The sequence below is a fragment of the Lathamus discolor genome, chromosome 13 (genome assembly GCF_037157495.1).
Source record: "Lathamus discolor isolate bLatDis1 chromosome 13, bLatDis1.hap1, whole genome shotgun sequence".
NCBI classification, from domain to species: Eukaryota; Metazoa; Chordata; class Aves; order Psittaciformes; family Psittacidae; genus Lathamus; species Lathamus discolor.
The window spans coordinates 13026203-13050840 of NC_088896.1; the positions used below are offsets into that span (position 1 = coordinate 13026203).

The 24638-nt window shown below is 40.6% G+C and overlaps 3 protein-coding genes across 9 annotated transcripts in view; 1 reads left to right on the top strand and 2 right to left on the bottom strand.

Moving 5' to 3' along the window:
• CCDC57 (coiled-coil domain containing 57) overlaps window positions 1–701 on the bottom strand; it is a 43478-nt gene extending 42777 nt beyond the window's left edge. Inside the window, exons 1-3 of the mRNA XM_065694053.1 lie at window positions 646–701; window positions 170–560; window positions 49–119 (exon numbers count right to left, since the gene is read on the bottom strand). Coding sequence (XP_065550125.1) covers window positions 49–119; window positions 170–560; window positions 646–701 — 518 coding nt within the window. The remainder of the gene's footprint in view (window positions 1–48; window positions 120–169; window positions 561–645) is intronic.
• On the top strand, window positions 29–18338 carry SLC16A3 (solute carrier family 16 member 3). Its single transcript, XM_065693601.1, has 5 exons — window positions 29–116; window positions 7457–7700; window positions 8193–8336; window positions 8735–9502; window positions 10939–18338. Exons 2-5 carry the CDS (start codon window positions 7478–7480, stop codon window positions 11223–11225), a joined length of 1422 nt encoding a protein of 473 aa, XP_065549673.1. The 5' UTR covers window positions 29–116; window positions 7457–7477; the 3' UTR covers window positions 11226–18338.
• CSNK1D (casein kinase 1 delta) overlaps window positions 10286–24638 on the bottom strand; it is a 31386-nt gene continuing 17033 nt past the window's right edge. For 2 of the 7 annotated variants that reach the window (XM_065693606.1, XM_065693602.1), the window contains 2 exons: window positions 24135–24201; window positions 20013–22268 (listed from right to left, as the gene is read on the bottom strand). In XM_065693606.1, the coding sequence (XP_065549678.1) occupies window positions 24169–24201 (33 nt within the window). In that variant the 3' untranslated portion in view covers window positions 20013–22268; window positions 24135–24168. Of the gene's footprint in view, window positions 19931–20012; window positions 22269–24134; window positions 24202–24638 lie in introns of those variants that run through there. The other 5 variants (XM_065693605.1, XM_065693607.1, XR_010615768.1 and 2 more) reach the window with 4 other exon arrangements.

A 24638-nucleotide genomic window follows, 5' to 3' on the forward strand; every position in this document is an offset into this window, starting at 1 on the left:
GGACGCGGGCGGGGCGGGGCGGGGCTGAGCTGAGCTGAGCGGGCGCACGGGGAAGGCGGGCAGAGCTCCGACACGAGCACCGGCATCTTCATGCTGAGGCGTGGGACGTGACTCAGGTACTGAGGGGGAGCCGTTGTGAGTGATGCTGCGGGGTGCTTGGCTGACGCACGGGAGTGGGCGCCATGGGGAGCGTGGGGAGGTCCGGAGCTGGGTGACCCGACTCCAGAGCTCCGGGCTCTGCGTGGGGCTGCCCAGGCCGGCGGATGCGCTCGAGCGCGGCTGAAGCTTTAGGAGAGCGCGGCGCGGCTTCGTCTTTCGGCCAGAGGCTGCGCAGGGCGCCGGAGAGTCGGTGGAGACGGCGCGGGTTGTCGTTACCCCGTTCGCGCCACCTCACGGGGGCCGGGGGACGTCCTCCTGCCGGGCTCTCCCCTCGCACAGGGGCACGGGGTGGTTTTCTTTCTCGGGAAACGCACGCCGCGATGCGGGTCGCGCGGCGTCCTCGCCGCCATCGCCCGGACAGCGCTGCCCGGGCGCGGAGCGACCGAGCCCCGCTCCGGCTGCTGCGGGAGAGCGCTGCCCCAGGCTTCCTCCTCAGGCGGCAGGGTCACGCCCAGGCGCGCGGGGCCGCGGCCTCAGCGCACGTACGGCGCTGCACCGACGGCTCGTGAGGCACCCGCGAGCTCGGGCTTTGTTCCCGCCATCACTAGCTTCAGCCCGGTGTCAGGTGGTGAGGGTCGCAGCGTTCAGCGCCGTCCCCACGGCTCCTTCGCTGCTGCTCGGCTGTCCCTCCAGCCACAGGGGAGCGAGTTCTGGACTTCCCTTTGTCACAGCGGTGACAATTCAGACCCGCTAAAGGGAGCGACGCGCAGTCTGAGGGACCGTCCCCTCGTAAGGACCTCGCGGAGTCCAGGGCGTGAACTCCGTTGCGCGGTTCTGCGGGCGCTCTGAGAACGCTGAGGCGCTCGTACGCGGAATCGCGCGGCCGCCTCCAGGCTTCGTGAGCATCGGCGGCAGCGACCCGAGCGCTACGTGCCCGACCCGGAGCGCCGCGCGGGCCGCCGTGGCCGCTCGCGGCGCCGCGACCGCCACCATTGTTCTCCCGACCCCGCTCCTCTCCTTCTCGGCGGCCGCCGCAGCCCCGCTCCATTCCCCGGGAGAGAGCCCTTGTGTGCTGCTGCTCGTTCTCGCATCCTTATTCTAAGCAGTTCTGTGGAGGAAGAAAAAGCTCACAGAGGTGAGGTTGAGCTGTGGCAATACAACTTCCTCACCGGCTCAGAGCATTAGCATAGGCTGTGGAGACGCACACACACTTGATCAGCGAGTTTATGTGCTTTCTGGATAAAGCAGTTGAAAATCCGTTTAAAGATGTCAGAGTGAAGTCATATCCAGTTTTGCAATTTTTATTTCAGAGGGAGAGGTAATTTGATAAGACGTGGCAGTTGGCAGTCTAAAAATGTGACAGACTATTAGCACAATATACCTGTTGTGACTCAGTTGGAAGACTGACTCAAGGTAAATGACAAAAATATTAGGATGAGTTTCTAAATTGTCACTGAAGTGGGAATTCACATATCTTGCTGTATGGCACCATGCTATGCAGCTGTACTATCTAAAGTCATTGTGTAAAATGACACCTCTTGGCCAGATGATCTTTTCATGCTATATTCAGCTACATATACAAACCTAGCATGAAATACAGTGCACGTGCACACCAGCACTTTGTGTTAGGGTAATTCCATGGTATTCTGTAAAAATAAGCACATACGTCCAGCTGCTGACAGGACTGTACCCTTAATTACTATATGGCTGTCACTTTTTGGCTTTATACTAGATAAAATAAGGACACTTCTGCTATAAAAAATTGACAAGATTTTCTAGTTTTCTAAAGCTCTGACACATTGCAAGGCCATCATAGCTGCAAAGCTGAAGTTAATTTTCATGATATAAGAAAAATAAATTGTAAGTATTCAACTGAAGCTGGGATTCTACAGCTTCTGTTTTTGAGAGAACAGCCAGATAATTCAAGTGCAACTTGAAGGCATGTTTTTCACTTCTGCTGTGCATACAGGAAAGACAGATAGTGTCTGGTCTTCAGGTGCCACTGTGATGCTGACATTAATGTACTTATGGTAATGGATGTAGTGTGAAAAAACTCATAGGCTTTAGAAAAATAAGTACACTTCTCCAGAAACTGGGCATTTGATATAGGGACAATGCTCTTGTTATAGAACTAGCATGTTTGTTTCAGAGCTGGTGCCTGAGAAGATTGAACTGTTAGTGTTGTATATGTAACTAAATAAAATATTTATGCAGGTGTTTATCTCAAAAGATCTGTTTCTTTTTGTTAAGAAAGCCAAATTAATACTTCATTTTTAAACATGAGGCTAGTGTGCAGATCTGTGGCTTATTCTTTTGCTTATGGCCCAGTGTAAGTTAGGGGTACTGCTCATTAAGGAAAAAAAATAAAAATTATATAATCTGATTTTGCCAGATAATGTAAAGAACAGGGTTCTAACATTTTTATTACAAAAACGAATAAATAAACAAGGTCAATTTCCCCTGTAGAGCACTTTACCCAGATAATAGAATCTACAGTGGCTAGTATTACTTGCTACCCATAAATTGCAGTGTGAATTTACTGTGTCACTGCAGTCTGATAGTAACTTGTGATGTACATTACTTACTGTGCTGTAGCAGTGCACACTAAAATGGTTTGAGGCTAAGTGGGGACTGGGGATTAATAGTAAAGTGTTGGTATGGAAGATCATCTTCAGCTACAGACAGCACAGAATTATTATATAGTTTATCCTAGGGGTTTTGAGGGAGAGATGGGGGAATGATGAAAGCTGGCAAACCCTTAAAAAAGGCAGTGGAACAGGAAAACAAAGGAGGCCAAAATGGGAAAGTTACTGCAGAGCTTTTACATATAAGTATCTCAAAGATGGGTGCCAGGAGGATGGTGCCCAGCAACAGGATGAGGAGCAACATTACTTTTCTTTAATAAGCTAAAACACAAGAAGTTCCACCTCAACATGAGGGAGAACTTGATGTTGTGTGTGTCAGCACTGGAGCACTTGAACAGGCAGCCCAGGGGAGTTGTGGAGTCTCCCTCTCTGGAGACATTCCAAACTCACCTGCAGGCAGGTGATCTCCAAAATAGTTTTAAACCCTAATGATTCTGTGAGGACAGGAGGTCAGGGCAGGCATCAGTAAATACAATAATGATTTTGTAGGGAACAGGAGCTTGCAGCAGCCTTTGGAAATGAGCGTATATTTAATTTGGCTGATATTTAATCATCTAAGCCACAAGAAATACACTACTGTGTCATACCAGTGGCCCATCAAAGTTGTTGCAGGGGTTACTTCCTACAAAATTTCAGTAGAGCTGGTTAGTGTTGTTTATTCACTCAAAACCAAGTACGACACCTATACAAGTATACATCTTACATCTTTTATTTAGTCTGCTTAGATTTTAATACCCTTGGGCAAATATAGGCTTATGACTCTATTAACACAATATTGAACAGTCTACACTTTTCAGCGTATCCACACTCCCAACATGCTGTGAAGAGAGAATCACTATTCTCTTCATTCCACAGATAAAAAACTGAAGCAGGATCTCTGTATTGATCAGCTTAGACCATCTTCCTCATTTTGTAGTTGTACAGTTCTCAACCTAGTGCGGTTCCAGACTGAATTCCAGTCTAAACTAGGTTTCCTGCATGGAATTTCATGTTTTATTTTTGATAACAGTTGTTTATTTCTATTCCAGGAATCCAAAGTTGGGTAGATTGCTGACATATTTAAATTAATTCAGGGGAAGTTCTTAAGCTACATAGGTCAGCCTACATACTCACAAATGGACTTCCTTACCTGTGCTGCTGACCATAAAGTACTACTATATAGGCAATAAGGGTATTGGCTAAACACTGATAATAGATTCTTGTCATTTCTAGCTGGCCTTTTTCATAACACTAATGCTCTCCTTTTATATATGCTGTACCGTCACATCAAACACAGCACCCACAGCGCTACCCTACGATCACCTAGTATTTCCTCCTAACTGATCCTGTAGTAAGTTTCCATGGCAACAGGAAGATACTCTCAGGAGCACGAAGCCCCACAGATCTAACAACGTTTAATCCCTTTGTTTTACACATTACCAGAGAAAGAATACTGACAATTCTGTCTGTTGTGGAGATACTGAAGCTGAGCTGCAGCCAGTTATACCTAATCCTTTGCCACGAACCAGGGCTGAGCTAGCAAAAGCAGGAAATGAAACAGTTGCAACAGTTCTGCAGCAGCCTCCTGTCCCACAGTATGATGCACTCGGGCAGTATCCCAGTGCTGAAGGGAAATTACGAGTGAAAAATGTCAGTGCAGATCAACCGTGAGCCCACCTCTGCCAGCACTAACCCTGGTTTGCGGGGTTCACATGGGAGCCTCCCCACGATTTCCTTTAGTTCTGACGGAGGCGGGTACAGTGTAGCCCGGTAAAGCACACTATGACAGGGTGAAGGGAGCCGGTGAAGTGCATCTCGAGATGTTCAGAGGGGCAGGGTTCCTTCAGTTCTGGTTAACGGTGTTTTAACTTGGCGTGTTAAATGAACTACGGATGGACTAAACCAGATGAACAAGATGGGTGTGTGTGCGGCCATATATAGACCAGGGTCTGAAAGTGGGGTACGTTGGTTTGTGGACGTTTTTAGCTAAACTTGCTGACACGATGTAACTGTTTGTAAACGGACCCTTCACCACAGGACATCGAGCCGCTCCCGAGGTCGTTCCTCTTGGGGCGCGCGAGGCCCGTCGGTCCCATGGGCCGGCTGGGACCAGCGGCGGCCCACGCAGGTTGGCCCGCCCCGCCCGCCCCGCTGCCAGCTCGACCGCTCAGTCACGTCCCGCACGTCTCAGTGCGGCGGCCGCCAGCGCGCGCGCCCTGCCGGGGTGGCTCGCGCCGCCGCACGTCCCAGCTGCGGGGTCACGCGGGGCCGCAGGCCCTGCCCGGCGGCGCGAGGGGAGCCGGTGCTGGGCCCGGGCCGCGCTTTGTTCCCCTCCTGCCCCCTGGAGCAGTCGCTTCTGAAAGGCGCAAGAGCGCAGCCAGGCAGCTTCCCAGCACGGCTCAAAAGGCACTGAGGACAGCGCGGGTGCGCTTTGGCGTCAGGGTTCAGCACCGCGAGTCTGCGGGGTCCGCCCTGAGAACATCTTGGCTGCAGACTGGGTAACGGAGACCGTCCCTGCCTGGGTGCAGAGGTGGCTGCCATGAGCCGGTTTTTTAGGGGTGGATATTGCTACCCAGCACTGCGTGAGCAGTCTGCAAAACCGCTGGGTTTTAACAGAACACTCACGTACCGTTACTGACTGTGTTGCCACCAGGATGGTTAATACAAAAGACTAAAAATTACACAACTCTTTCGCCCGCATTTTAAACATTCGCTCCAAATGAAATGCTCTGTCTTAAAATTTGGAAGTAGTGGGATGATTGCTCCTGCCTCCCAGATTCCTTCAGTTTTACATCTTATTCGTGATCTTCTACACTTGTGCTGAGATGTCTGAATCCCCATTTTCCCTGTTATCATTACTATTACAGAGCTACCAATATCGTGGATTACACTTTGTGCATGTACTTTGTGCTGTCTGGATATTCCTTTAAAAACATTAATTTTTTGAAGCATGCTTTCTATCTTGTATCATACAGAAGTTACTGTGAAAAACAGCTCTGAAGGGTGGACAGATCCCAGTGTTAGGATGATTGGCAGAGATGCTTTCATTTAGCAACCCAAAGCCTGGTGCAGAAATTGCCTAACAAGCTGTGTGTTTTTACAAACTCTGACATCAGTCAGCAAAACAGCCATCTGTAGTAGCAGGCACCTAGGCATCTAGTTGTATTGAGGTGTTCTGTTCTGCTCCTCGTTTAACCATTTTAGGTTCTAGTGCCAATTTTTTTCCTGTTTATGCCTGATTTCCAGAAAACAAGAGGTGAAGCCAGTAGTAGGATGCTTACTGCCCTTCTACAGCCCAGGGCAATGGAACAGCTACAGTCATGGCCAGGTTTCTTTATGCATCATGCATATAAAGTTGTTTCTTCCAAGAAGTGGGAAAGCTGGTGTAAATGCCTTAGTAAGTACACCCATATAGGCGTACTGATAACCACACATTCGGTGCTCAGTTGTCTAGACAAGGCTGCATTAACTAGGTTGTTGTGCTATATGTGTCCGGTTCCGAAATGGAGCTTTATGAACTACGTAATTCCCAATGCACAACAATCACTATGCAGACTTCTCAAAGTTGAAGCATTCTTTAGTGACAAACATCTCTGATGTGCAACTGTACTTGCACTCCTCTTTTAGGCACTACTGTAAGAAACACTGACCCAATAAAAGTAATGAATTGCATTTTAAAGAAATAGTCACGTTTTGTACGTGTAAGATTTAACGTACAACTTGTCTGAAGCTCACTTTTAACATTTTAAGGACTTCTGTAATATGCAGACCCTATAAAAACCTAATTGCTGTGATGCAATACCTCCCTCCACTCCTCACATGCAGGTACACTTTATCTGCCTTTTCAGTGTCTTCCCCCATCTATTTTAAAACTTTGAAGCATCACTGCCTATGTAACATTCTCATGAGAAAAGATGGGGTTTTTTTTTAGATGCAAAGGCACCTGTGGCTGCACATGAAAGATGTGACATTCAGCAAATGTAAAAAAAAAAAAAAAAGTTACAGATAATGTAATAACAACCACAATGGAAAGTATCTGCTTCAGACAGACAGTGATACTGAACACTGCTGCAGTTACTAGCTCCCATCATCCACAAAGAACTGCCTGTGCAGATTTTCACTGCAGTTCAGCTTAAGTGCTTACATGATGTGTGAAAACTAATAGCTTATCAGAAGTTCAAAGAGATCTATTTTTTCAAGATATCGGTGCATCAGGACTGTATTTCTGCCTTCAGTAGGGAAGAAAACACCTGGGTGATTTGTCCACTGTTGCACAGAATACTTGTGATGCACCAGGATTTTGCTTCCTTGTCTCCTAAGTGAATATTCCAACAGCTTCATATAGAAGGATTTTATAGCAAAAAATCCTGCAGGCTTTAATGCAGAAGTTATTACATGTTTGTGAAAGTAAAATACACCCCTGAGCTGCTATAATGGTTTTTTTCCTACCAAGTACTGATTTGGTGAAATCCAGTTTTGACACAGAGATCTCTGAGGCAACATTCATTTACCACTCAGCTGTGTGTATCTCAGTGTTACGTATTTTACACAAGCTTTTTAAGGACTAAACCCAAACAAGGAGAAGTTTAAATTGCACTGCATCTTCAAGATTTGTATTTCAAATAGTCCTGTTTCTAACTTTAACTGTAGTGCAGTTTACGCCTATTTTTAGATGATTTTGGTTAGATAATTGTCCCAATGTCTATATATTGTAGTTGCTTTTTGTTTTTCAGGGAACACTCTTGAGCTTCATCATGGGAGCTGTAGTAGCTGATGATGGTCCATCTGGTGTTAAAGCCCCTGATGGAGGCTGGGGCTGGGCTGTCCTTTTTGGCTGTTTCATCATCACAGGATTCTCCTATGCCTTTCCTAAGGCAGTTAGTGTCTTCTTCAAAGAACTTATCCGGGAATTTGGCATTGGATATAGTGACACTGCATGGATTTCCTCTATTCTGTTGGCCATGCTTTATGGAACAGGTAGGTAGTTCTCTCTTTTTGAAACCGTATTGCATCATACAGTTATGTTTCTAAATCATACAGCCATTTACAGCATGAATGATGATTGCATCTCATTATTTGTGTGCAAGTAAGGTGTTCCAAAGAATTACTATTTATCACATAAATTCAAAAGTTATTGAAGCACATCCAGCTTGCACAAAAAATTAGATCTTTGTAACTTAGTAGCTACTAGAGACAATTAAAAGGAAAAACTGCATGGCACTCTGAAGACAAAAAAAGACTAAGTATTTGACTACAGAGGAAAGAACACTCTTCCAGACTGGCCAACAGTAGGGACAAAGTATCCGAAGAACCACAGAATCATTAAGGTTGGAAAAGACCTTTAAGATCATCGACTCCAACCATAAACCTAACACTGTTAAGTCCACCAAGGAAGAAATACAAACTGAGATAAAATCAATTGCAAAAATTGATTTATCTTTGCAACTGTAACTTGCTTTTCTTGCCTAGGTCCACTCTGTAGTGTATGTGTCAACCGCTTTGGCTGTCGCCCTGTCATGCTGGTGGGTGGCCTTTTTGCCTCGATGGGGATGGTGATTGCCTCCTTCTGCACAAGCATTGTTCAGATCTATCTAACCGCAGGTGTGATTACTGGTAAGTAGTGTGCATGGTTGAAAATGAGTTAACTGATGTCCTGCCTTTAGGCTGAAATTTTGTGTAACAACTATCTAAATCATCAGTATCATCCAAATCAGCTTTTCTAAAAATGGCAGATAAATGTGGAATAAATCTGTCATTTTTTTAAAATCAATATTAGTTTTTCTGGTATGTTTAATATCCAGTGCTGTAATCAGCGATGTGTAGAAGATATAGAAGTGTTCCTCGAGTACAAGAATATCAGGAAGTGGAATGCTTTTGAAAATATTCTCTTAGAATCCTTTTGTCCATTTGAAATAAAACATTTACGTCAGGAATCAGAAAAACTGCAATTACAATTTGTTAAATACTGATATTGTAGGCCAGTATTATTTTTTACATACCCTCTGTTACAGGTTTGGGACTGGCACTAAACTTTCAGCCTTCACTCATCATGTTAAACCGTTACTTTGACAAACGCCGTCCCTTAGCCAATGGGCTATCTGCTGCCGGGAGTCCAGTGTTTCTTTGTGCTCTCTCACCATTGGGGCAGATACTACAACACGAATATGGTTGGAGAGGAGGATTCCTTATACTGGGTGGGATGCTGCTCAACTGCTGTGTATGTGGCGCATTAATGAGACCTTTGGAGCCACCAAAAAAGCCTGAAGCTACCGAAGACCCAGCTGAGAAGAAAGCAAAGAAAAAACTTCTGGATTTCAGTGTTTTTAAAGATGGTGGTTTTGTAATCTACACGCTAGCAGCCTCTATTATGGTGCTTGGCCTCTTTGTTCCCCCAGTTTTCGTTGTGAGTTATGCCAAGGATTTAGGATATCAAGACACCAAAGCAGCTTTTCTTCTAACTATTCTGGGATTCATTGATATCTTTGCTCGGCCTATTTGCGGAATGGTAGCTGGTCTTAAATGGGTTAGACCACGCTGTGTCTACCTCTTCAGTTTTGCTATGATTTTCAACGGCTTTACAGATCTCATGGGTTCTATGTCTGTTGATTACGGTGGCTTGGTGGTGTTCTGTATTTTCTTTGGCATTTCTTACGGAATGGTAGGTGCTCTTCAGTTTGAAGTTCTCATGGCTATTGTGGGTACCCAGAAGTTTTCCAGTGCTATTGGCTTAGTGCTCCTGGCAGAAGCTATGGCTGTTCTAATTGGTCCACCATCAGCAGGTAAGTATTCCATTTAGTTCAGAGTTCAAAATAATTTGCATTGTATCCATTTACATAAATTGTATTATAAGGGAGTAGAGAAAAAGACAACATTAGTCGCTCAACAAGTGCATATTGTGCTAGTGTTGCATATGCTTCAATGACTTTCTGCAGTTACAACCTATTTCAGTCCAAGACAGGCTGGGATGAAATCTTTTCCTTCTGTTTCAGGATTGGTTGAACTGCCATCTGGAGATGCTGCTCATTCTCCACTGAAAGCCTACACTGGGCCTCTTACTAGTAGATGGCTAATATTATATGAGTTTTACACACACACTGATTAACTTTTGTGAAGTTTAGATCTCTCTGGAGTTGGGATTCAGAATAAGAAACCTGTCAATTGTCTTTGGAAAGCAGTAAGATAATTTTTCTATATCCACGGCTGATTTGGAAGAGGAAAGAAAATGTAAGGAGGGGAATCCCCCCTTCCCCCCCCAAAAAAACCAACAACAAAACAACCCAAAAAACCCCCAACAAAAGCACAACAACCCTTACATGGAAAACTATAAAATGGGACTGTTTTAAGGAAGGTAGGCTGCTTCTTTTGCATGTCCCACACCTCAAGAATAAGGCGACATTTCAAGAGACTCAAATTCATTAATTTAAGCTCAAAATTGCAAATTAATTACTAATCAAAGAACGTAAATTTTACAGACCCTGAACTGAAAAAAACCCAAAAACCAAACCCACCCAAACCCCACCAGTTCACTGTCAAAATGTTTACTGTTTATGCCAAACACTAAAAAGTATTGGGTACCTTTATTGTGACAAAACCCCTAATGGAAGTGAACAGTACTACACATTACGTTCTCTGATCTTCAGGTTCGGAGATGCACATCCTTTGTATCTTGCCTCCTGTTCTTTCATATCCACCAAGTCCTATGAAAGTTAGACTTGCCTAAAGCATCAGAACCAGCAATTTACTCCAGACTGACTATTAGATAAGATTTATATTTTAAGCAGACAGTACACTGCCTGTGTATGAGGGGAAATGAGATTGGACGCAAGAGGAAGTTGCTGATATGGACTGTAGCCATGGAAGCACATGTTCTGATCTGGAATACATGGCATGTCTCATTTCTTGCATATGAAGGCCAGGCTTGTTTTATTCCAGTTGAATAGCATGACTCTGTGTGAGCAGGGCCTGGGGATTTTGGGATGTAACAATATCAGTGAATGTTAAACTGATAATTGAGAAACATTTTGTTATAAACTTGTTAGAATGCTACTTCAAAAAACTTGCTTAAATAGCAAGTTTAGATGACTGCTACTGCTTAACCAAAGACATCATGGTACTTCCAGACAGTCATTTAAATGTTTAAAAAAGCAGAATAATATTTGTTGCAGGATAATCACTTTTGTTAATTACCTGGAATGTTGTTTTTATTTTTTTTCAGGAAAACTCCTGGATGCAACAGGGAGGTACATGTTTGTTTTTATTATTGCTGGAATTGAAGTTACCACCTCAGCACTTGTACTGGCCTTGGGAAATTTCTTCTGCATTAAGAAAAAATCAGAAGAACCACACACAAAAGAAGCAGCAGCAGAAAGAGAGGAATTAAACAAATCTGAAGACAAAACTCCTGAAGATGCCAAGGTGGACTCTATTGAAGTGGAACAGTTTCTGAAAGATGAGCCTGAAAAAAATGGTGAAGTTGTAACTAACCCAGAAACATGTGTGTAAGCATGACAGGAAACCAACAAAGCTTCTAGAAACAAAAGATTTTCAACACTATTTATTTTAGAAATAGAACTAGTTTAGGGCTGGGCCATCTGCTTGATTAACTGGAAACTGGTCAGCTCCTCAGGGCTCTGGAAGCTGATTAGCTAGATAACCTTTTATTGGAAGACTGGCTTGATCAGTAAAAGGTGGAACATTGTGGTTATACACTTTTTATGCAAACTAAAAAGCTTTTATAAACACACGTATAGTCTTGCTATGCATCACCAGAAACAGCTCACTTGGACGAGATATAGAAAGACTATCTTTAAAGAAAAGTGGAATTACATGTACATTTTCAGACAGTATTAGTGAATTTGCTGTGTTGTGCAGCTAAATGTAATTTCCCTTCCTGTGTTCTTTGTGAAGGGGAAAGAGTTTGAGACAAAGAAAAATCTCAGGAACTTAAAAGGTCTTCATTAGGGTTTTGAATTTGTTACATTTTCAGATTTTTAGATTAATTGGCTCAGCCCTAATTTAATTTTGGTAATATCTATTACTTTATGTAAATGTATTTCTAAGTTTTGTCTATACCTATAATCTTTGTAATTATCATCTAGAAATACTGTACGTGGAGAGGCACATTATAGATACTGTCCTCAGCAGATCACAAAAGTGGTAATCTGAAGTAGTACCGAAAGAAAATAGAATGAGCAAATTGATCCTAACAGACAGTAAGTAAACAAAGTTAGCCTACATTTACATACACTGTTTTCAGTAGTTTCCCTGCAGCACTGAAAGTATTACATGTAACATGGAGAAGACAGGTACTGGGTTTAGTAAAATCTTCCCAAAGAGTGTTCATTTTGTATATAAAAGGAACAGTTTAAGTTTCCAGATGACCTATAAATTAAGTGGGTAGACTTGAGGAAGGGACTAGACTGTTTAGAAACTTTAGCCATCTTTAAAGTGCAATGCTAGCAACACAGAAAATCTTTTAACATGTTGGCAGTGTTTTTTTGGTAGTTGACCCCAGCCCACTTACCCTACTTCCCTGTCCTTTTGCTTAACCTATGGAAGTTGAAGGGGCTATTCTCGCTGGTTAAGGAAACTTCATATAACTGTTGACCATATGACACGGCATAAAGACCAATCAAGAACAGGGTCAGTTCTGCTACTCATTGCACAAACAGAATGGGAGTTTCTGTCCAGTCTTTAAATCTTCTCTGACACTGGTATGTGGGAAAAAGAAACAGCTCAGACAAGGTAGTGACAGCATATTTGAAGGAAAGCAGAAAGGGAAGATTCATTGTGACAACACTGAATTCCTGAATTCTAAAGGAAGGTAAAAGGAAGGCATTCTATATGCTGTCCCCCCTTTCAAAAAAATTAATCTTTTATATAAAACCATGCTACTGCAACCCACCTTTCAGACATGCTTATGAAAAGCTCTCTAGGCTTTGTGACTGCAGTAATAATCTTCAAAACAGACTAACAGTCAGTTTTCTCGTCGGTAGCAAAGGAATATTGGCTTTCAGGTGCCAAAATTGTTCAACTTAGTAACTGAAAACCAGAAGCCCCTAATCCCTTAAAAGCCTGTATCCCTTTTAAAATGAACATTATTAGTTGTTTGATAGTTTACCATTTTAACAGAAACATACAGTAAATCCAACAAAGTGCCAAAACCATGAAGCATTCCCTAATGGAACTATCTCAGATTCCAGCTTCCATTCTGGCAGTTGCTTTAAAATGGTTTTGCATTGTTAGGACAACACTGCACAGAAATTGAAAAGTTAGGATTATGATGTGGTGGGTTTTTTTTTTTTTTTTGAGTGATTTTAAAAAGAAATGGATGCTGCACTTAATAAACTTTATTTTTATATAACATGTAATACATTACTTTAAACCCCTTTATTAATTTAGTGGCAGGAACTACTCTGCCATGTCCTAGTTATAAGAACTTAGTTACAGAACTTAGCTCCAGTTTGCTAAAGACTAAATCAGTACCTGGAACACAACACTGCTAGCTCCAGAAGGCCACCATACGAAAGCGCAAGAGGAAAATGGAATCCACAGATCAGTTTATGATATCCTTGGAGGCTGCTTCCAATGATAACGTGAAGGCCCTGTTCTGTTTCAAAAAGCAAAAAGTAGAAACCTCCCCAGAAGTGAATTTAGATTTTCAAATAGGCATTTTTGTCTTACTGTGGTTTTTAGTCACTGGATTTCTTTGCTAGATAATGCTATACTGTTATCATAGAACTAAATGGTTGTCCTTTTGCTGTTGGCTTTTAGCACTATTTTAAGTTTCTGTACAGTCTGCAAATTGGCTAGATTGTAATACCTCAAAAATCTGTGCTTAACATACTGACTTTTCAGACTACGTTTCATTTTCTATACATAATACCTTTACAGTGAAGCTGAAAACAAGAAGTGTTACGTTACAATTTTATGTGGTTGGGGCAGAAGAGGAAGTTACTGAGACAAGGGAAACACATTTCAACAAGATGCCATAAATAATTTCTGAAGTAAATCTGGTATTCACAGAAAGTGCCTCATTGGCCTCTGCAACTTCTCTTCATCAACTCAAACATGAACTATTCTGAGTAGTACTGCCAGTGCTCTTGTGCTGTTCACAGAAAGACCTACCAGTGGATTGCATTATTTGTGGGAGCAGGAGATGCTTACTGCATGAAAGACAGTCAAATCAGAGGACTCTTTCATCAACTATGAGAAATAAGGATGATTTTAATTTGCCAGGCAGTTTCACAGAGGCTACAAAATCTTTTCCTGTTTTCAGTATTTACAAGAAGCATCAACAGAAAGAAATGAAACTCCTCATGCAGATCTCTTAGTACTTCTGAGTTCTCTAGCCAGTTAAGCTCTCTGCTTCCATTCTGTCCCATTCATGTGTGACATCCAGGTGTGTGCTAGCCCTCTAGTCCTCTTTCTGTTCAGCTGCCTTTATTTTCTTGGGAGGATTTTGATTATACTGATGGAATGGTAAACTCCATGCCAGATCACTAGCCTGGATAACTGCAGGCCAGCATGCCCAGCTGTGCTGAGGCATGTACCCTACTGCTCCTATGGACATCGCCACATTGAGTTCCTGTATCACAGACCTCACTCCTTCATACCAAAAAAAGGCAAGCAGCGAGTCTTCAGGTTCACAGTGCTGTCTTGGAACACCAGGTAGGACCTGTTACATAGAGAAGAGGATTGTGCTGCAACCCTTTCTCTTGGCAAGACTAGCCTGGCTCCTTAAGAATTTAATTGTGCTTATTGTAAACTCACAGGTCATTGCTTTTAAACCCCTCCAGGTATTTTGGTACAGTGTTTCTTTAATCTCAACATCACTGACATCCCCTTAAAAGCAGTTTGAGAGATGTGCTCTTCCATGTATTTCGAAGACATGCATGGTCTGAGTCATAAAGCATTGCTAAAGAGACACTAACTGCCTGGGGACGCAAGCAGAATGGTTTAATGCAACATCTGCCTGGATGAAGCTTTGCTCAACCTTCTCCTGGTTAAAATTTTGTGATTTGAAAAAAAAAAAAAAAAAAAAAAGAGAGGGAAGGCAGGTAATTATACAACCACTGCTGGAACAAACCTAAGTCTTGAGGGAAGCAACTGAAAAATACAAGTGCAAAAATTTCCAAGTATAATACAATAAAACAGTTGAAAGATAATTTTCAGATTATTTCTCTAAAACTAATAAGCAGCCTTTTAGTCTAAAGGCTAAGCATAATTTTAAAAGCTTTTTAGATTTTCATGCATTCTATAAATTGTGTACTATAGGATTTATGGTTAAAAAATGTTGTGTTTGATCTCGTGATAGATCTTAGGCCTTTAGTTTCCTAGCGCAAGGAGAAGGTATGTATGCAACTGCCTGTAACACACAGAGAATATATACAGAGGTGTATAAGTACATGAACATATATACATATATATATATATATATGTATCTATACCTATCAAACATGCAAAATACCCGCTAGAGTAGAATAGAGACAGTTTGCCTGTTTACTGGACAATGAGCAAGGCAAAGTTAAAATTTCTTCTTCCTCCTATACAAAAATAAGCTTGCTTTTAAAAAATTTCTATATAAAACATCCTGTAGCTATTTGGAACCTGGAAGATCTCAGCAGAACTGAAAGTGATTGAGCTCTCTTTAAAATCACAATCTCTAGACTAAGTTTTTCTCCAGTCCTTTAATACATTACAGAAAGTCTTCAGCAGCCAGTTCCCTCAAGCTGAGACTTGAGATGCTATGAAAGTATGGTATGAAGGACTGGACAGATCTTGTGCTTGCTAATATTAAATGCCATCCAAACGTGTGTTAGACAATGTAAAATCATTCTCCAAAAATAAATGAAAACATTCCCCTAACAATCAAATTCCAAAACATATACATGTATGCACCTCTATTACGTCCCAAAGAAAAGTGTTGGTTCTGTTGGCAATCACAGAATCATAGAATAGTTAGGGTTAAGACCATCTAGTTCCAACGCCACTGCCATGTGCAGGGACACCTCACACTAAACCATGCCACTCAAGGCTGTGTCCAACCTGGCCTTGAACACCACCACAGATGGAACATTCACAACTTCCTTGGGCAAGCCATTCCAGTGCCTCACCACCCTTACAGTAAAGGACTTCTTCCTTATATCCAATCCAAACTTCCCCTGTTTAAGTTTGAACTCGTTACCCCATGTCTGATCACTACAGTCCCTAATGAAAACATAAGGCTTTCAGGAGAATGCAAACTCTTACAACAGTAAGTACCAACTTGTGCATGTGTGTCTGTCTCTCTACCACAGCTGTCTTTAGGATTAAGCGTACAATTCAGTTTGTCAAGTGAGATGACTTTTTGTTTCTTGTCAATGTGCTTCAGTGTAATGTGTATATTTGTACTTAATTTTTTTTAATGCTTTTCAAGTAAACTGTTGCGAATACAGTGAATAAATTTTTTTTTATTTTAAAAAACTGGGTGTGAGAAAATAAGCTTAGAAAAAGTAACACCCAGATTTGGAAATTTGGCTTCCTCTGCACATGCTCAAATAGCTATACAGAGCTCAGAGAGAAAAAATAAAGTGACACTGAGCTGACAGGCAGCCAGAATTTAATGTGAGCAAGGGACTGCTTTTACCGTGACTCATAGTTTGGCCAATTCCAAAATGGAAATGGGCTCCTCATGTAAATGATCCTGAAGACTGTTTTAAAGGATCATAAATTTTAAAATAATAACTATTAATGTTGCAGTGCTCCATGTAGAAGTTATTGTTCTTGTCCTCTGAAAAGCACGCCAGGTTTTGTTTTGCAGGTAAAGTGTTACGAACTGCAATGACTTATAAATCCCAGAATATTTTGAGTATTGACCTGCCAGCAAGCTGTCTTTGTCATCAAGTGATGCTCTTTAGAACTTTAAAGCTCCTAAGGAAACACTTCAATAATATATTAATGGTGGTGTATTTTGGGTCCTATGGTACCCCAGCTAAGACTGAACTACACTCAAGTGAATCAAAATTACAATCTTTTGAATTGAACAGGAGCTACATTTTGCTGTCTAGAAGCTATCTAGACAGCTCATACCTATTTGTGCCTAATTCTAAGTAGCTCTGCTGAGAAATTCTGAAGAAATCTCTCTAAGGTTGTTTCAGAAGTTTCTCTGTGCATTTACATGGGAAAGATCATAGATCTATTTACATAAAATCCAACATTTGAATAAACATTATTAATTTTGTTATGCAAATTGGCAAAACTCAAGGTGTAATCAGATTCTTTGCTATCCCACTGGCCAGATCAAGCCATATGCTGCTATAGGAATGACTGTTAAGGGGGGATTGAAATGACAGAATTTAATAGCATGCAGTTAACATCCTTGTGACAGAAAACCCGAAGACTTTTATCTTTGCCTCTGGTACTGTTTGAGTCTGAAAGAAAGGAATCAGGCCATTTGGCTTTGGAGGAAAATGAACACGACCCAAGTTGCACAGCTCTTCGTTACTGCTGGACTTTTTACAGGAAGGTTACGCACCAGTATTTGAGAAGCAAACAATTCTAACAATAGCAGAGTCACTGCATATAAGAAGCAACAGCTTTGTCATATATTATTTCACCAGCCTTCTCAATGCTGCTGCAATAGAGCCCATCTTTGTTACAGCAGGAAAAAGGGAATATTTACTGTAAAAGTTAGGGCTCTTAAAAGTATCTTGCAAGTGACAGTCTGTGAGATCAGCTGTCCTGCATTTGTCCAAGAAAGTATGGAAAGTTAAAGGCAGACAGAGTAAAAAAGCTACTTACCTCTAGTTATATGTTGTTTGTTCCTTGACTGATCTCAGTACCTGCCCCATCATCTGCAACATGCCAGCTGCCAACTTTTCTCACTATCCCTAGATGAATGCTTCGGAGCAGTAAGAAATGAGGGGTAGCTCTTGCTCTTCTGACTCTTAATCTACTACTGCTTCAGCAATCTAAGGCCTTTCAGTGGGAAACGGAATCCAATGAAGAAGCAGATCTAGATTTTAGCATTTAAAAGTCTTAAATAGCAAGACTTTTCAGTCTTGCTGGAAAATGTCAGGGGGCTGACATTAGATAAAATACAAATTGTCAGCAGTGAGTGCAAAGAAGCACTTGCTGTTTGGGGTCCTTCTTTTAAGAAAAAATCTGTACATGGCCTTGAAATACTGTGAATCACTGCTTTATCCTTTCCTTAAGGATAATGGGAAATGCCAGCAGCTCTGCACTGCCTTTGTGCCTGTGAGGCTTGCAGTTTTGAAGCAACTGTAAGTAAACCAAATGTTTTGTCTGGTTGTGATCAGGACTAGACATTTTCTTCCTAATGCATAATGTACCAAATGAATTGCTGTTTTGTTCCATATCTCATCTCGCCCCACCTCAATTATCCTGGATTGGTTACAGCGAAGACACAGTAAACTAGGGCATAACCCTTTAGGATGATATGCACACTTTTTCCTTTTCCCACTCTGCTTTGTCCTTTACACTTATAATTTTCAGACATAGATCTTACATATGCACCTTAAGGCAAGAATTTCCCCAAAATGAGGTTAATAAAGAACAAATTATTTTTGTAGACTGCATATTTTTGTAGATTCTGTAAATACAGATCTCATCTAATTTTCTGTTGTCTTTCTGCTTGCAGTATGCAATGGTTTTATCAAAAGAACCAATTTTAAGATACAGCAGGAAAAAAACCCCAACTCCAATGTCTGAGAAGAAGTCATAAAGTTGTTACTCCTGTGCAAATATGTCCTGATAAAAGTTAGTAAGATTTTGCTGTGGAACAGATTCTTACTGAAGATCAGGCTTCTGAGCACTCTGCTGGTACAAAACTACTGAACAATGCAAACAGTCCATACAATTCAGGTTCATACAATCACTTAAATGTAGACATACAAATGTAATGCTAGTAATTGCCACCTGAATGAACCAGAGGGAAGTGTACTGTTAACAGCAAAACTTTTTTTATTATTAACTTTTCTCACCCAGTGAACTTTAGAAGCTACTTTAAGTACATAGTGTATTACATTTCCTCCCAATTGGATTAAATCTAGATGTCTGACCAGATGGCTCAGCACTATTAGAAAACCCTTGAACAGCAGTGTTGCTTGTTTTCACTTAGTGTTTTACAAACACGAACTGCTGCACTTGTAAAGCAAAAGGTAAAGAACAAAATAATTACCTTCTATTTAATTCTTTTACAAAGAAAAAGATATTCTTGAAATGAACATGTATGCTTTAGCTGATGATCTACTTAAATCTGTAAATCCATCGTAAGGATTCTTGTTGGGAAATTGATTTTCCTAAAGTGTTGCCTTTGACAGACTTTATGGTGGAGCTGCCACTCAAGAGGTCTGGAACATGGGGAAAAGAAGACAACAAATAGTTGTGCCTATGCTATTTTTCCCCACTGGAGAAGGAAGAATGAAATGCCTCTGAGTTATACGTGCTTTCCTCCAAGGGAGATTCCGAGTCTTTTCATTAAGTTAACATGGCATATACGGACTCCTTAAATGCTTTTACTTAGTATCTCTCTCATCGTAGGATTTACTTTCATTTGTTTTCAAGGTACTTCTATCATCACAAAGAGTTCAGGGACTCTGTAACCATCAAGATTGTGTAAAACAGCAGCACAGGAAGTTTTCCACATAAAAGCACACAGCCAGTTCTAAATGAAAACTCTGAGAATAAATTAAATATCCTTCCAACTTCTAAAGGCATGCTAATCAAACAGAGAACTCCTGAAGGTACATTTTCCCTCAGATTCTGAACAGACTTTTGAGAATTACATAGCAAAAGCTAGGACTTTTATTATAGAGGGCACTGTGGGTAGAGCTCACTATTTTTCTTGGTTTTATCCTAGCTCCTGTAATTGATCAAGTCTCGATAGCAAGTCTCGTCCTGTATGTCCGGGGCTTAAACCACGAGACTGTATTTCCTATCAATACAGTGTATTACTTTGTAAGAGAAGTGTTTGTGAAAAAGACTTCTGGAAAGGAAGCAATATCCAAACAAAAACATTTACCTTTAAAGAGACAAAAGACATCCTTTCTGTGAGCAAAGCAATGAATGCCTTCTCTTTCTTCCTGTATACCCTAACTGCTGTTTTCTGACCACGACTACCAAAATCCTTCGGTGAAAGGCTTAGTACCACAACTATGTCTTCAAAAGTTTGCAACCGACAGTGCTCTCTGTAGCTAGAGAAACCCCTTAAAAAAAAGAAAGAAGAAAGAAGTTACACCAAGCAAAGAGTAAGGATTCATTGTAAGTAAGTTACACACAGGAAGAACAGAAGTTGTTACGAATGTATTTACACAATTGTTAAAGTACACAAATACAGTGGTAGTACAAATGAAGTATTCCCAGATACTGGTTTCCAATACACAGATTTATATAGACAGTCTAACTATTTTCTGCATGATGAAATTTAACTATTACGAAGGACAAAAATTGCCCACAAGTGAGTACAGTTCTAGAAGTCTGCAGTCAACTATTAAGTATAGTACAGCAATCTAATGTTCTAGATACAGAGAGAATAAAGAGGCTGCCTTTGTAAGTCCCTCTAACGGTACATTATAGACCACAGATATTTACAAAGAAAGCACAGTGAAGTGTAAAACTGTCCAAATGGTAGTGCACATGCCTAGAATATTGAAGTTTATAATAACTGAGGAAATACCTCACGCAAACTTATCCATGGATCAAACTCTTAAGCTTTTCCATTATACTCTCCCCAAACACAGGTTTCCTGAGTCACACCCAGAATATACACGAGTAGCTGATGTTACTAATACTTAACGTGGACTTTTGAGAGGGGCAGAAAAGAATTTGTAAACACCAAAACAATAAAAACTACTCATCATAAAATTTGAAGACCAACAGGCCTTACAAAAAATATTTTCATTTGCTTTGGTTTTGGGGTTTGTTCCCCCCTCCTGCTCCCCTTCAAAATACCCTAGCTGTTCAAACAAAAGCTCCATATATACTTTCATTTCCAACCTGGAACTTCTCATTACTTCAGTCACAGTCATATAAACAGTACTTCTGATACTGATTCAAGTTCTTTGACGACAGAATACCTACTTTTATGAGACTGTTTCAGGTGTATTTTATGAGACCATTTACAGCAATAAACCGTATGAATAATCTCCCACATCCCATAAGCAACAGGTGCTAACAACACCTGCAACAGTTTTTTTGATTACCTAAGCATCTTGAATCATTCCTTCCTAGCTAATGATTCAGGGTATACTCAGGCTGAATACAGTTGAGAATTAAATATGGCATGCATCTGAATTGCAAAAATTCTCAGGATTTCACAGCAAGAATGGTTTGCTTTGTTTGTTTGCTTTTTAAAAATAATTTATCTTTTGAGTCTTGGCATGAAAACAGAAGGCCTGAAACTATTTATTTATTTTTAAAGATGTAGATGAAGAATGAAAAGTGCAAATTCACCAAAGACTCAGTATCAACATTTATTTTTGAATTGCAATACCCTCCAAGCTAGCCAGCCTGAGTGCAGGAAGCAAAATTTACCAGTAAAAACCAAGTCTGAAACTATCCATTTACCCAAAATAAGCAGAGACACTGGACAAGCTTTCAAATTCTAAATCCCTCAAATGCCAGTTTTTCACTTTGTCCTTCCTATACTGTAAAAAAACCCCAAACAAACAAAACCCCAACAAAGCAGAACAACCCCCAAACGCTCCCTCCCCAAACCTCCATTATTACCATCTCTACTATACTTAAGACTCTTCTGCAGGGTATTTAGTTCTCTTTTATGAAAAGGAACGAATACTTAAAAATTCCTTTGGGTAACACGGAAGCTAAATGCTAAGTGTGAATGAAGACAGCAAACAGCAAAGTAAAATTCTAACAGTTTTTAAGTTTTCATGAGATAACCTTCTTAGTCAGAATGGGACCACAGAAACAAGCAAACAGTTTAAATAAAGTCACATAGTTTTGATTCATTTACAAGTTCCCTGCCAGACTAATTTTTTTTTTTAAACAAGAAATTTCAAGTCATCATCTTTAATTTAGGTTTGTTTATATTCTACATCTTTAAATCAGACCAAAGCAAGGAGTTCTTTACAGAGAATTAAGCCAATAATTTTAGCAAAATTATACAAAAAACCCTTTTAAACCAAGCAAAAGATTTATAGTTACAGTAGAATAATACAAAGGGGGTAAAGTCTGTCGCCTGTGGAAGGAAAACTGAAATGGCCATCCGATAACAGGCGGTCAACTTTGTAAACCATCTTTCTTTTCCAGCCCTGTTACCACAGGGTTCTCTTAAGGTCACTGGGTTTCTGGCAAAAGCGTCCTGCAATGGCAGCTGCTGGAGCCTGTCTATGTTCCTCCAAGTGCCTTTTAAGTCACATGGGGAACTCCAATTGTAACGTTTCCACTCTAGTTTAGGGTATTTTTGCTAGTAAAGCCATTGGTAACATAGGAGATCAGCCATGCATTGTCTGCCCTCCATGGCAAAATTAATTTTCATCGGTGCACAGCAGACTGGAGAACACTGGTAGTTACCCGAGCAGGAATCTACCAAAGCCAAAAAACAAGACAACATCAGCACATATCCTTCCAGTTAACATATAAGTGGTTCTCAGTGTACTTTTAAATAATTAATTGCCAAAAGTAAGCACATAAATTTAAAATCCAATGAGCAAAACAATGTTTCACACCCACCACAGCTACATGAAGTTCCCTGCATTTCCATCCTTTATTAGAAGTTAACATGGAAAATTCATCTTTCCAGACAGAAGGTACATTTTGAAGTAAACAGAGCATAAATGTGCACAGAAGTAAGAACAAACCATATGAAAACACTACCAATGTGTAAAACAGACTCAGTGAATAACTCAGTTTTAGGAGGAAAAAATTCCAGTAAAACAAAACAAAACCAACAACAAAAAACCCCACAAAACAAAACAAAACAAAGCCAAAAATCTCCACCATAAAAAACAAAACACACAAAACCCCAACTTCAAAGATTTTCAATGGCTTTTCTTTTTCCATGGGACATTGTATTAAAAGACACTTCGTTAATTTCCATGGCTTGACCTATTTTAGCAACAGTGTAACATTATTTGAAAGATACTTTCACTGTGAAAGTGAAAACCAACCACACATTGCTGCATTTTAAGAAGCCAGAAACATCTCAGTAGCCAAACCAGTATTCAGCATTAATTTCAGTTACAAACAGCTGCAAATAGTAAGACATACAGTAAAGGCCAACCAGTGCAGACACAACCCTGAGCAGACTGGAATCCTCACGTCTCTCAAAAACAAGCTTTCCAATGCAAAGCTTTACATTTGCTTTTATTTTTTCCCTTTTAATTTTTGACTAAGGTCTAATAATTTGACTTTCAGTTGTGAAGCTGCCATTTACAGTTGGATCTTTTTAATGTTACAATCTGTTTGCAAAGCAGCTTGTCCACAGTCAGCCAAGCACACAAAGCAGGAGGAAAAAAGTGAAGACGAATAGCAGGATTCTTCACCAGCTAGAGATACAGGATTAGCGCAAGCTTAGGCTCTACAGAGAAAGTGAGGCGGCAGACAGAATTTATTAAGAAACAGAAAAATCTCAGCCTTTTAATGAGAAGCAAAGCAACATAGCTCCTGAAATACTTAAGAAAGCATCCTTCAACCATTAAGGTTCAGATTCCAACTGAAACTTGCTATTTCCCTGATGAAACCTGTTATTGCCAAAAGCAGAGCAGACTAAAAAGCCAAAGGCTGCACACAGAAAGGCAGAAACTTCTACTGCACTGACAAGTGGAAAGGATTTTTAAATATGTCTGTCTACCTTGGAGCTGTTCATGTTCAAACCACTCTTACTAGTATGTGAACATCTTAAAAAAACAAATTGAGTATTTTTTAAATGACAGCTCATAAGGAATAGAGAAGAATATAAAACAGTGAAAAGTGGATACATCTGCAGTAGAACATTCCATTCATGACAAGACAGAGCCTCATTTGAGTAACAGAGTTAATTAAGTCTTCATGTAAGTATTTTGGTTTGTTTTGAAGCAGATCTGTTTTTGAATGGATTACATATTGCTGCATGAACATTCCTGGAAAGACGTAATTTTCAAACAGCAAAACTTTAGACCCAGTTAATTTATTTTATTGTTGCTGCTTGACAATTTTAGGGACTTTTTAAGTCACTATTTTTGTCAATTCTGCCAAAAAGTCCAAGTGGAACAGCAGCAATAATTCAACTTTTGGAAAGACGTTTACTTTTAAGTTAGAGAAAAACCAGTGCTCCATCAAGCATCTGACCAGAAGGCACGTGTTTAACTATGAGAAAATGTGAGGAGAAGAAGAAGCAAAGTTGGATGTTTCCAACATTTTTTTTTCTCCCCCACCCATCCAAAATTTTGGTGTCTAATGAGAAGCACTCACCCAGTGCTGCCTTCCAACGAAAGGAGACGAGCAGCTACTTGCCATGGTGTTCGAAAGGAATGCTATTCTGAGGTAGGGGAAAAGACAGCAATTTGTAACAGTTCCACTGTCCCAATATATAAAAATGTCTAACAAATAACCAACCTAAACTTCCAGTAGCAAATGTAATGTTTTTAGAAGCTCTGATTTCAGACTTCTGTAAGTAATTTCTATCATATTAAGAGATATGCAAAAGGAACAAATTATTATTCCTCAAAGAAAGCTGACAGAAGAACAACGCAGAATAAGATGCCTATTAAGATGGATATCTGGAGAAAGATTTGCTCATGAGGAGATGGAAGATGCAGAGGCCTTGGAAGCATGCTGCTTCTTCCCCAGGGAAGCAGCACAACACTTAAGTTGTTCAATGCCAGTGTTGGCTACAGTCTTCTAAAAACTTCTCCTGTCAAGGAGACTTAATCAAATACTTCTTTGTGCAGCATCCCCATCTTTTCTTCTAACTAG

Excerpts from the sequence above, each read along its gene's own strand:
- SLC16A3 (XM_065693601.1), top strand. The coding sequence starts at position 7,478 with ATGGGAGCTGTAGTAGCTGATGATGGTCCATCTGGTGTTAAAGCCCCT. Across the intron at positions 8,337-8,734 it reads AACCGCAGGTGTGATTACTG|GTTTGGGACTGGCACTAAAC; the intron begins GTAAGTAGTGTG and ends CCTCTGTTACAG. Across the intron at positions 9,503-10,938 it reads AATTGGTCCACCATCAGCAG|GAAAACTCCTGGATGCAACA; the intron begins GTAAGTATTCCA and ends ATTTTTTTTCAG.